This window comes from Vidua chalybeata, chromosome 19 (genome assembly GCF_026979565.1).
Source record: "Vidua chalybeata isolate OUT-0048 chromosome 19, bVidCha1 merged haplotype, whole genome shotgun sequence".
In the NCBI taxonomy this organism is placed as follows: domain Eukaryota; kingdom Metazoa; phylum Chordata; class Aves; order Passeriformes; family Viduidae; genus Vidua; species Vidua chalybeata.
Genome location: NC_071548.1, coordinates 9,367,160 through 9,380,288, shown reverse-complemented (window position 1 = coordinate 9,380,288; position 13,129 = coordinate 9,367,160). Strand labels below are relative to the sequence as shown.

At 38.3% G+C, this 13,129-nt stretch overlaps 1 protein-coding gene across 7 annotated transcripts in view; it reads left to right on the top strand.

Annotated features, from left to right (window-relative positions):
* The window catches only part of CEP112 (centrosomal protein 112), a 158,266-nt gene that overhangs the window by 25,603 nt on the left and 119,534 nt on the right, over positions 1 to 13,129 (top strand). For all 7 annotated transcript variants that reach the window (XM_053960179.1, XM_053960177.1, XM_053960180.1 and 4 more), the window contains exons 9-14: positions 5,000 to 5,086; positions 6,868 to 6,967; positions 8,133 to 8,251; positions 9,248 to 9,391; positions 11,679 to 11,833; positions 12,157 to 12,274. In XM_053960179.1, the coding sequence (XP_053816154.1) occupies positions 5,000 to 5,086; positions 6,868 to 6,967; positions 8,133 to 8,251; positions 9,248 to 9,391; positions 11,679 to 11,833; positions 12,157 to 12,274 (723 nt within the window). The remainder of the gene's footprint in view (positions 1 to 4,999; positions 5,087 to 6,867; positions 6,968 to 8,132; positions 8,252 to 9,247; positions 9,392 to 11,678; positions 11,834 to 12,156; positions 12,275 to 13,129) is intronic.

Sequence of the window (13,129 nt, the reverse complement as noted above, 5' to 3'; positions counted from 1 at the left end):
GCTTAGTTCCAATATGATTAAAATTTACATTTACTGTAAAAACTTCTCTTCAAATATATTGCCATGAAATATATTTTTTTTCCTGTTTTTCACACCAGTGATTTTCTTTTAAACACTCAGAGTGTTTTTTGTAAAATGTGGAAAGTGTTAATATACCTCAAAGCTAATCTTAAAAATTTTTGAGGGTACAGTGTGAAACAGAAATGACACAATGAGATCAGACAGCTTGTTAATGATCAAGTGAAATACACTGTTCCAAATCACCTTAGTCTGAAGTCGGTGTGTATTTATAATAAATCTTGACTGTTTTGCAAGTCCAGTCTCTCATGTCTTGGCCTTCCTGTATGGTTTAAAACACTGTATAAATTATCAATATTTATTATTTTAACCCTGCATGTGAAAATTGACTAAGCACAATTTGGTAGAAAGTTTGACTTGTTTGTTGATATTTTTTAAGAAACCTTTTTCTTCTGTGGAAATATCAAAGCTCTGTGTGCTGTGCACTGATTCCTTTTAGCAGCTGCAGAACACCAAGACAAATAACTTTTGTCGTGTACTGTAAGATATACAAGTCATTGTTCTGCATTGTTAGTTCTTGCTTTGAAGTTCTCATTTATTGTTTACATCCTTCTCCCCCTTCCTCGCTTCCTCCCTCCCTCCCCCATATATTCATAGGCTTGGAAAAAAAAAAAAAAAAACAAAAAAACTGGCAAGCAACAAGTTCTGTTTTGTCAAATAGCCAAAACCCCCAATCTGATGGATGTTAAAGCTCTGAGATGTCCCCCCTGGCCTGAGGGTGAGCCCTGGAATGAAGACAAGTGGGCGGGAGTTGAGTGATTCGTATTGCTAACCCACTTATTGATTTGCTTTTAAATCAGGTATTTCAATATTTCGACAAATTTCTGTAAATGGGAACAAGATAAATGTTCGTTCTCTGTCATGAACAAAGGAGAGATCACTTTTCCCCCCTCCCCTGGAGATTTATGACAGTTGCAGATGAGACTGGGTCAGTTTAAGCCTGACATTATTAAATGTTCCTAGCACCTGAGCTGTGCTATGGGATCAGGACAGTGAAACCCCAAAACCCCATTTTCAGGTAACTATTTGCTGGCTTTGGTGGTGTTTTGTTTTTTCAAATGAGGAAGAAAGTGTGACTAGGCACATAAAAGCAGCTCTGTTGCTACCACCCTTCATGGCTTTAAATAACAGGGACAGCACAGATGTTTGACATCAGTATTGTTTACATGGCCTTAGGGTTTAATTGCCTCATTCTCTTTGTGAGGAGGATAAACAATGACAGAAATCCAAAGGAATGATGTTCAGCCAACAGCAATGGCTGCGTTTCATACATAGTTGCAAACTTCCCAACTATAGCAAAATATCTACACTTTTTTTTTCCTTATCTGAATGGTAACATGCCATAAATTTCATATTCTCTGCTGCCTCCTTGCTGGTGATAAAAGATATTAAAACCAACGAGCGCGAGCGCCGTAAATTGCGTTTAACGAAGTGAACAACTTAGAACTAAGTTGGTTTTATCTGATTTCTCTAAAACCTGTGAAGCTCTTTGGTACTGCTGTAGGTTATTTTGTTTCTTAATATGTGTTTAATAAATAAAGTCAAGCTGAAGTGCAGAGGGCAGTGCATGGAAGAGCAGCACATGCAGTTACCTAGAGCTGTTCCACAGGAAATTGGGACAAGCTGAGATTTGACATTTGGGATCTGTGGACAGGCTCCACCTCAGCTTGGTGTGGTTTTAATTTGAAAGATATTCCTTGACTGGAATTAGTATTTAATGATGTGCTTCAGCTTTCAAATGGAAGAGGAGGCATTTCGCTCCCAGCTGGGGAGAGCTGAGCCCTTTTGCTTCCACCCCAGCCTTCATGAGATCACTGCACAAAACATGTTTACATGACTCAGTTTTTATCGATGTATGCGGTGAGATTGGGAGTCTGCCTCAGAGGGAGGGTGGGTCAAAAAGCAGATCTGGAAATGAAACCAGTCCTCCAGGCTTTGCTATAGGACGCTGTGGTGTTGTCCTCATCTTTGCTGGCTTCTCCAGCAGCTTTCCGCTCAAGAAATTGAGAGTTGGATTTTTAAACTGATATATCATTATTTTTACAGCAAATGCTCAAATTAACACTTCCAGAAGTTATGATGAAGATATATGTGGGGTTGGAACTATGGACCATTACTAAGTTTAAATGCTGTTGGAGATGTCTAAATTTTTGGAGTTTTTTTACCAGTTACTCAGTACAAACACAGCTTTCCTCTCAACACAAACTGAAAACTTCATGTGCACATCAACTGTTGAATTTCAGACACTTTAATATGGGACTTCTAAGATTTCTTTATATATGGAGATAAAGTTATTAGAACATTTCATCTCAGATTGTGGAGCTGAAGATGTGTGAGCAAAGTAATGATTCCTAAAAATTAGAAAAGTTGTGGATGAAGCACATGGGGCAGAAAAGTGCCTAGAGTGCTTAAACTTCATTAAGTTTATAGAAGTTGAGGAGCTTGAGTACTTTTCAAGGTGTCCCCTTTTTAGCCCTCACCTGATGAGGAGTTGGACTTTGTGATTTTTCACCTATTTTCTTATTATTTTATATCTAATATTCAGTGGAAAATCAACCTACTTTGTTATTACAGTGGTTGCATTCATTAAGAGCTGATTTCTGTATCTTGGACACATTTTTCCAGTTGTTTGGTTGCAATTAGCTCTCCTTTTTGGAAAGTGGTCCCAGAACTGTGACATTTTAAGAGATGGCTGTTCTGGTGGAAGGGGTGTAATGAATTAATGAGCTAAAACTGATGGGAACTGGTGCAAGTGCAAGGGTGATGCTAAGGGGGAGATTAATGAGAGGTGGGAACCAGCTTCAAGTACAGGGAGTTCTGTTGTCAGCCTGGGGGAAAACATCCTGTGGGTGAGAACAATCACCAGCACTTGAAAATATATATGTCCATCTTTAATCGGAGTGAAATTCTCGATTTTGATTTATTTTTGTATTATTTCAGTGTACAGAATAATCAAACCTAGACTAGCTCTCGGCTGATACAAACAACCAAGGATTCATTTCCATCAGCCAAGACATTCTGGCATTATTAATGAGTTTTAAATGTAATTTGTATGGATTTAGTAGCTGTGTGAGGGCAGTAGCTGTACCTCAGTCATTCATAAGCTTTTAATGTAATTCAAGTAGATTGGAGTCTCTTTCATATTTAGTTTCTGGTATTTGTGTTTTTACGAGATCTTCATATTTATTTATGGCATGTTCACAAGCTGTCTATCTGGAAGTGGATTATTACTGTGCTCTTTTTGTTAAATCAACACTTATTCATCACCTGGTACTAAGATTTTCTTCTGTAATGTCACTTTGTTGCAGCGATATTTGCATATATTTCTTTTCATATATACATATGTGTGGATTTCATGGATAGAAGATGCACTTTTATCATAATGCTTATTTTGGGAAGATAAAAGAGTTGGCTGACAGCTGGGAATATGATTTATTTTCTTTGGATTAATTGTCAACCTAATTTTTTTTCCTCCTCCATTAATTTGCATAAGTCTATGTGCGAACAGTTGGGAGATGGATTTCTTTATCTGTGGTGTAAGAAGTGGTTGTTGGGTATCAGTTGATGAGTTCAGAAAATGAAACAATTTTCTGCTCTTCCTTCTCTTTTCTCTTCTTGAGGAGCCTTCTCTCTTTCCTGCACAGCATTTTTGAGTTGAGTTGGGTTTTTGGAGCTCACATTTTCAAGTCACAATAATGTTGTGATGTTTTCAAGTCGCAACAAACCTGTAAGACAAATGAGTCATCTAAGAAATGAATAATTTGTGCTGTGTTTAGTGTTGGTCTGTGTGAGATAAAGACTCATGCTTGAATGGCAACTTTTGATTAGTCAAGGGCATGGAAAATAAAGGCAGAATGAATAATGCTGTTCATTCCTGTGGAGTTTGTGAGTTGGGATATTACAAGTCAGGTTCTGAGTTGAGCTAAATAAAAATGTGAGAGCTGGAAGTGGCTGGATGGTGATGGGAGTGCAGTGTTCCTCAGCACCTTTCAGAACACCCAAAAGTCAAAGTTTTCTGTTGGCCAAAGACCACTTAGAGTCATCTCCTGGAGGGGGTTTGGTGCTCCCTTTCTAAAGTGAGGGGGATCAGGGTCTGTCCTCTGAAAAAGCTTTCCAGTCCACTTTGCTTTCTGAACAGTGATTTAATAAATGTAGGGGTGGAACAGCCTGAGTCTGAACTCAAGGTGTCACTTTTGGTTTCTAGAGAAGCCTGAGAGACATGAAATTCTTGTCATAGCTGTCCCAAAGACTGCCTTTAACGGCATGCTCAAAACATGCAAGAGATTAAAAAATACTTGAAAGGTGGAAACTTAGACTCTGAGTAAGAATTGGCAATGTATTTTCGTGTTGGAGGGGTTCAAGTACAGCTTTGAACAAACACAGGCAGAACAGGAAATGTATTTCAGTGATCCAATCCTTAATCCCATCATAAGTCACCTTTAAAAGGAAATGTGTTTATAATGTGAACTCCATGAATAATAGAAAACAAACAAAAACAAACGTGCATCTGGGCTAAAGGACATTCTTTGTGTAAATGTAACACCTGCCTGAAGAAATGAAAACGAGTTTACCAAACTTGGTATATTAACAGAAACATTAAAGTTTTATTCCTAAATGTTTATTTAAATTAAGGATGATAACTTGTTCTGGGCAGTAGCAGTTGTGTTTATTGCCAACTAAAACATCCTACAAATCCATTTTTCTGAAGAAATGTTGTAGGATGACATCTTTGGTAACAATTGGATTGAATAAATATTAAAATATTGAGAAACAATATAGTTTTTTTCACAAGATTTTTTTGTTAGTGACTTCCTATTGCCTTGTGAAAGACATAAATGAATAATTTAAAAGTTATGAAAAGGTCATTGGTGTAATTTATTCTTTATTTAAATTATGTATCTACTGTATTTTGCTTTTAAAGCTGGAAATGAAAATGAAAATAGCAGAAGGTAAATTTCATGAAGAAAAACTGAAGTTACAACAAAAGCACGATGCTGATGTTCAAAAGGTAAGAAGTGTTTGTACTTTTTCCAAAAGCAGTGTATTAAACAATAATAGAGACTACAATTATCATAAATATTTATCAGTTGTTCTTTAGCTTCTTCACAATTGCAATTAATGTTCAGTGGAAGTCAAATTGTAGGTAACAGTTGGCATAAGCTGAGAGGAATGCAGAATATTTTTCTTAGGAAAGGGAAAGCGCTTGCAGAAAGGAGATGAAAATACAAGGCAATTTGTTTGTTAGAACAAGACAACCTATTTTACCAGCATAACAACTTCTGTGGGAAATCATAAACTCGTGATTTTTCAGTTAGAGAGAAAACGTTTGTGTTAGAGAAGAACGTGAACAAAATTAATTTTTCATGGACAAAATGCAAAACCCAACAGATATATCATATGTATCCAGGCTCATCCAGCAGCAGTGCTTGCTGTCCTGTCTCTGCTTTGACGCTGTCTTAGAGCAGAGGCAGGTCACCAATCACCCCTTGCTTTTTGTTACTGCATTTTTAAAGTTCATGCACTCTGAATTCTTGCAGCACTGACATGGCTCCAGCTCTCTGGGTTTGTCTTTACCGTGTCACATAACCCCCCTCCTGGGAGGATTATGCCCATCCTGTTACTTTTAAGCCCTGTTTTAGAGGTGGGGTGAAGTCCTGGGAGATGCCAGGTGCCCCTGGCAGGGCTCTGATCCCGGGGACGGAGCGGGAATCCCGATCCCGGCGGTGCTGATCCCGCCGTAAGCTCGGCATCACTCAGTGCCTCTGCTTTGTTTCCTAAAGACTGAGTCACAGGCTTGGAGGAAGTTGGTTGACACAACTCTGTGACACATCAAAGCCTCCTGAGAGGATGTTAATATTTGGTCAGGTGCATATTTGGCTCATCTGTTCTCAAGGCCTTGGAGCAGAAACGGTGAGCAAAGCTGAGAGTCTAAAGGAAACAGCTTTGTGAGAATAAGAAATAGTTTAAATGCTTTCTCATCCCTTGAGTTGTCATCCCTTCCTAATTGATGTTAGAATTCCGTCTTTTGAAGTCGTTTAATAACGTTGGATATTTTAGAAAAGGTTAAACAGTGTCGTATTAATCTTTAAAGACACAAAACGTTTATTGCAGATGGAGTAATATTGTTTTAAGATGAAAGCTTCTGTTTGATAAGAGATTTGGGGCACTGTTATAAAATTTCTGCGACTTTAATCTTTATCTTAAACACAAAGTTTAAATTAAAATACTATCTCAAAGTGTGCAAATATTCAAGCTTTTTTATTTCCAAACTCAGCCTGTACAGAAATGTGGGTGTAGTTACCCTCCTATACTTGCTCTGTTCCAGACCATTGTTCCTTAGGATCCATGGGAGGAATTTCAATTGGTGAAGCACAAAAGACTGTAATGAAGTTCACCAACTTATTTAAATATTTCTTAAATCTGCAGAGAATTTTAGATGCTTTTAAATACTATTAGGCAACATAAATATGGAAATCTTTTCTATTTGCAGCAGTAGCACCATGAAACTTCCAAACTCAACAAAAGCAGCACTGGGTTTGCCCAGGTTTAAAGGAAAACAAAAAAACTCACCTTAAAACATTAAACTCCTTTTTTAATCTGCTTTTTCCTACATTTGTCTAAACTAGTTCTTTGTTTATGGCTTGGCAGTTGTAGCTGGAAAAATGATTTAGGTTCAATCACTTAATCCTGCAGGACGTGAGGACTTCTTGCAGACCCGGTATCTTGTGCACTGGTTGTAGTTTGCAATGTTTTGCACTTATGTTAAAATATTCTGAGTTTTCTCTGCAGATTTTGGAGAGAAAGAATGATGAAATAGATGTGCTGAAGTCCACCTACCTAAAGAAACAAAAAGAGTCTGAGGATATGATAAGAAAACTGGAGAAAAAAGGTGATTTTTATCCTCATGGTTGTCTTCTGTGTAGTGGTATTGTACTGCATTCTCTTGTGGCTCTGGGCTTGCGTGTTCCTTCTGCAGACATCCCTTTCTTCATCATTTGCAGCTCTTGATTTATTTTTTTCCTTTAGATTCTGAGATTCTTGTCCAATTGTCTCTGCTGTTCCAACCCAAGTGTTCCAAGAGGCCTGTGATCTATTACACTGAACACAGGTTTTATGAGCATCACCAAAAAAAGTTTCTTTGATGCCACTGAAATATTTTGGCCACTTCTTTCTATTTTTTTTTTTTTTTGAATCTCTGGCTCAAAGTTCATTTTTTTATACATTCAGTACATTTTAATCAAACCACAGTGGGTTATTTTTAAGACTATTGCGGCCAGAGATTTCAAACATGAGTACTCTTGAGTGTGTCACGAGTACAAAACTCACCCTCAGAGTGGCTTGTCAGCAATTTTTCAATGTTAGTTTCTTTCAGAATTCCTTGGAGTCCATTCACACTATGGACTAAACCACACTGGAAAATAATACAGGAGTTTGTTAATCTATGGACAAAAAGGAAGAGTGTTCCATGTATTTTTTTCCTGCTTCTTGGGAAAGTAATTTGTCCAACAAGGGATCTGGGGCTTCTCTCTGTGGGCTGGTGGTTGCTCTTGGCTGGAACAGCTAGAGTTGGAGTTGCCCACACTGTTGCAGTCAATGAAAATCCTCAAAAAAAGTGGAAGTATGAATATGGACCTGATTTTCCACTAATGGTGATGCCATCACTTACAATTCAAGTTGGGGAATTTCATTTTCATGTATGTGTTGGGCATTCAACCTTCACAAGAACTTTTTCTCCTAAGGATGCTCATAAAGTCAGGTTAAAATAACTTTTTTCTTGAGGTTATACAGAGTTTTGCTGATGTATATTTACTCCTTCAGGAAGGAAAACTCTGAAATATTCTGTAAACAAAGTAGGAAAGAGAGAACACCTTGTAATGACACAGAATTGAAGTGCTGCATCTTAAAGCAGCACATTCATTAAGTATTTAAGAGCCAAAAACCATCAGAAAGCCAGGTCAGCTGGAAAACGGACATAAACTGATTGTATCTACTGCCAACACTGAAAAATCCCATAGGTCTTGAATGGTTGTTTATTTTTTTTCCATTTTTAACAGTTCAGACCCTTGTCCGTGAATCCCAAGTTGTGAGAGAAGCCAAAGAGCAGCAGATTGTGGAGCTGAAGAAGATGTGTGAACAAAGCAATGTTTGCTTGAACAATGAGTGGGAGAAAAGGGTAATGAACAATACTTCCCTCCTTTGACAGACTCCTGCAGTGTTTATCTGGGATAATACATTTTGTCACTCAAAAAATAAATATACAGAATATGTTTTAGGGGTGTTTTTTGTGCTGATTTTATTTTTTCCTGAAGTAATCAAGACTCTTTTTGCTGATGCTTTTACACCCAGCTGCTCACTCTGTTCCTGGGGTTCATCTGGCCTCCTGGCAAGTCTCTGGATGTATTAGGGAAGTGTTTATTTCTGGTTGACCTGACATGGAATTTTAATCTGGATAAACCTGCTGCTACCTGCTGTCACGGTGATTCCTTTGAACTCTTAGTCTTGCAATGGGTCATGAATTCTTCAATGTATTTTTATTTATTGTTCAACTCAAGACAGCAGCAAAGCAAAGGGAAGAGCATGTTTATTGTGAGACAGTGTCACCTTTGTCCAGATTATTGTCAGTATTTGTCTTGCTTCCCCCTCTCAGGAGAAGGAGGGTCACAGAAAGGACAAACCTACCTCCCTTCATGAAGTTTGCTGTACAATTTAATTTTTTTGCAGCCCTGCATGTAGAAATGAAGTTGGATTTAATTCTTGCCTCCTTAAAGTCAAATCATAATCATAACTCATAAATTGTCCTTTGTGATGAAGATCTCGAGGCTCCAGTGTTGAGTGTTTTTTTGTTTGGGATTTTTTTTTTCATAGAATCCCAGACTGATTTGGGTTGGAAGGGACCTTAAAGCTCATCCAGTGCCACCTCCTGCCATGGGCAGGGACACCTTCCACTACCCCAGGTTGCTCCAAGCCCTGTCCAACCTGCCTTGAACACTTCCAGGGATGGGGCAACCACAATCTTTTTTTGTTTTAGAGAAACAATATTTTCAGAGAGGACAGAAGTGTGAATACCTGGGCTTTTCACTGATTCTACTGATATGCTATAATAACTGGACACTTCTCAAAGCTAGTTACAGACGCCATTTGTTACTTTGTGCCTTTTTTTCTGGTGCAGCTCCACGACGCCGTGGCCGAGATGGAGAAGGAGAAGTTCAACATCCAGAAGAAGCACACGGAAGACATGCAGGAGCTGCTGAAGGAGACCAACGCCCGGCTGGCCAAGATGGAGGAGGAGTATTTGCAGCAGACACAGTCAACTGTAGGTTTGGTTGTAAACCTCTCACCACAGCAAGTGTCTCTTAAAGTCTTAAATCCGTGTGTTTGTGTTCAGGTGGACTGGACGTGCCCAAGGCCAGGTTGGACAGGGCTTGGAGCAACCTGGGATGGTGGAAGGGGTCCCTGCCCGTGGCAGGGCTGGAATCAGATGGTTTTTAAGGTCCCTCTCAACCCAAAGCATTCCATGGCTCTGTTATTCATGCACCTCCATCCTTACTTTCGACAGTGCAATGCAGTTGTTCTCTCCTGGGAGAGGGCACTGTCCCGGCAGCCAGTCCAACCAAGGATTTTATTCCCCAGATAAAATTAAGCAAGGTACAGCCCTTCAATCAATGTTACACTGATATCTTAGAATCAGTCCTTAATTGCAAATACTTGATTCAAGTTAGCAGAACTTGTGTCTTTGCAGGTTTGTAGACCATTTATATATTACATCTCTTTTCATAGAAACATGATTTTTTACTCACCCACCTCCTCTTTAATATCCTAATCAGGATATTAAAGAGGTCGGTGAGTAATATCCTAATTAGAATATTAAAGAGGAGGTGGGTGAGTAACAGAAGCAAATGCTTCTCTTAGATGAAAGATGATATTAAAAGGATTTTAAAATAAGTATCATTCTAATTTATTGCATTCCTTTTCTAGATTAATTATAAGCATGTAATTAGGTGTAATCTGGATTTTGTGCTTGTTATATAAATGATGCAAAAAGCAAAAAAATTGACAAGTAACCTCAAAAAAGCATCCTGTACTTTTCATTGGGATGAAGTACAAGGAAAAGTGAATGAGTGAAAAGACAATGTCGAACAAAATTTATTCCTTTATTAATGAATGTTGAATTTAAAAATTAACATTCAGATCATGTCATAGGTAACAGTAAATACAGAGAAAAATGGACACAGTCTGTCAGCAAGATTGAATTTAAGAACCATCAAAACTAGACAGATCTTGCCGAGCAGCTTCTGATTTAATAATTAAACAAGGTAGAGTTCAAGGCAGGGCTTAAGATGAAAGACTAGACTGTCACTGGAAATTAGTTTTCTTTTTTCCTCTCTCTCCTTTCTCTCTCCTGATTTTTAAATTTTTTTTTTCTGTTGGTATTTCAGAGTTTCCCTGTTCAGAGTTTCATGTTGTCAGGAATGCCAGTGCTGTTAGCAAGTGGAATTGGCTGAACAATTTCATTAATGCCATAGAGCTGATAAGCAGGGGTTTGTTCCCTGAACAAGGATGAACTTCCTTGAGGGACATGGAGCCAGCCAGGAATTATATTCAGTGCTATATTAAAAATTACTCCTTTTTTAATTATTAAAAAAAAAACAAAAACCCAAACACAAAACCCCAGAAAACCACAAGACAACCAAAAACCCCAAGCGGCCAAAGCAAACAACCCCTGGCCCCAGAAACCAAACCCATACTGAGCAGCTTGGCACAGATGGGGAATTTTGCTGTGCTGTGCCTGTGAAATCTCCGTGGCCACTTGCCAGGGCTCAGGTGACCATTCAGGTGATGTCTCAGTGTGAGGTTCTTGCATTGGCTCAGGTTCATGTCACCTCCAGTGACAGTCAGGGCAGTGGCTGCACAGGGCAGATATTTGGGGTTTTATTTTACTTCAGGAGTGGGTGAAATTTCTGTTCCACTTCCCTCATCTTCAGGCCTTTGTTAATATAAAAATAACTCTGGTACCTACTCTGGGTCTGATTTTCTGACCCCAGCCTCCTGAGGAATTCTTCCCTCATTTCCCTGCATATTACCATAAATTTAGGGAAGAATGGGAAGGCCTAGAGTAGTCTCATGCTACCTGCCTGTCCTTACTCTTTTCATTTTTAGCTTCTTTATATTGCGAGATGAAGTTCCAGGAAAAAGATACAGCTTTGGAGAGATGCTTGTAATTTACTGAAAGTTACTGCAATGAGATTTCTGGAAAGTCTAAAAATGCTTTATATATATTATCATCCATTGAGGTTTTCCATTGAAATATGGTTTTTTCTCCCATTTTAAAGGATTTGTAATTTAGAAATCAGTTGCACACGCTGTTCTGTGTAAGGGAGAAGAGATGTCACTTTGAGGGGGAATAAACACCTGCATTTTGAAGATATATTTATTTTTATATACAATGTAGAATTTACTGTCATGATTGATGACAGCTTTGCCATTATAACTCTTGTGCCTCTGCATTGCCAGAGAACCTCGTTGCTCAAGGCTACTGAATAACAACTGGGGTATTCCCTCATTGATTCTGGGCTTTTCTCAATAACTCTCTATTCTTTTAGAATGAGACAGTCCAAAAGCTGGGGGCCCGTGTGCAGCAGTTGACTGTTGAGGCAGAAAATAGTCATTTACAACGCCAGAAATTGTCTCAGGAGAAGACTGAGGTAGAGCAGCGCTACCAGGAGGTCTGCTCCCAACTTGAGGAGCTGAAAGAAAGGTAATTCAATAACAATTGCTGGTTAAATTTTTCAGAACATGGAATTTCCAGAAGCAAACATTATTAATTTTGTTCCAGGAACACACTGAATGGCATTTGACATTAGAAAACTCTCATGAAAATACATTTATTGGTGTCAAACTCATTTAGAGTGACCCAAACGACCACCTTGAGGAGTGTCTTACCTTTCCATTATTTATGAGCAGCTCATTCTGTGACAAGAGCAGGTGGCAGACGTGCAGACTCCGTGGAATTGATACTGAGCAGGTAAAATGCCAAAATATGAAAGCAATTTCCATATTCTGTTTGCTTGCTCCGTGTAGGTACAACTTACTTCAGACAGACAAGAACAAGATTATGCAGGAGTACAAGGAGAACCTTCAGCAGCTGCAAAGTAAATTTGATGTTGATAGAGATTTTCTGAAGCAGGAACAAGCTCAGGTATGCTGCCAGGTGGAACAGGCAGGAAAATGGGGTTTATTTCCTAAGTGCTCTCCTCGCCATCAATATGATGCTCACGAATAAATCCAAGGAATTGCTGAGTTCCCCATGTTAGTCATGACTGTAAGTTTAAATAAAATCGGGATTTAATTTTTCATTCCCAAATTTGACTGAAAAATCATGTGAAGTTGATTGGTTATTCTGGTGTGTGTGTGTATTTTTACAGCTGATTCAGATAAGGTACAATTAACATCCTGATTTTGTTTGTGCTTCTGTAAAAATTCTGGATACACCCTTGAAGACTTAATGTTTTCATAAAGCCTCTTCCATGTCAGAAAAAAAAAAATTCAGAAAGAAATAGTCCTGCAGGCCTCCTAGTATTGAACATTGTGTTAAATATTTATGTGTTTAAGGAAATCATTTTATATTTTGCAAGTGTAGGTTTCACCCAAAATGTAATAACTTGTGTTTGTTTCTGGAAAAACATCTGTCAGGTTGATATCTACCAATAGGTACAGGTACAGAGATGGTACATATTTAAAGTGATTTTAAAGTTAAATAATTGTAGAAAAGACTCAAGTTTTAAATACCATTTATTAATCCATAAAGCCATAGGACAAGTGGGGTGTTTTGTGTTTATTTGCTGAAATTCTCTGAGCTTTGATGATACTTTGCTGCATATCATTTACAAGGTATTTATCTTTCTACCAATTTTCAGTAGATTTTAGTAGGGATTTTTTATTATTAGGGGTGGTTTTTTGTGCTTTTGTTTCCCTTTCTAAGCTCACCAGAGGGCCCAAACTGACATATCCAGAGCTGTAAACTCATACAGGTTTTTTTCTGCCAAGCTGATAA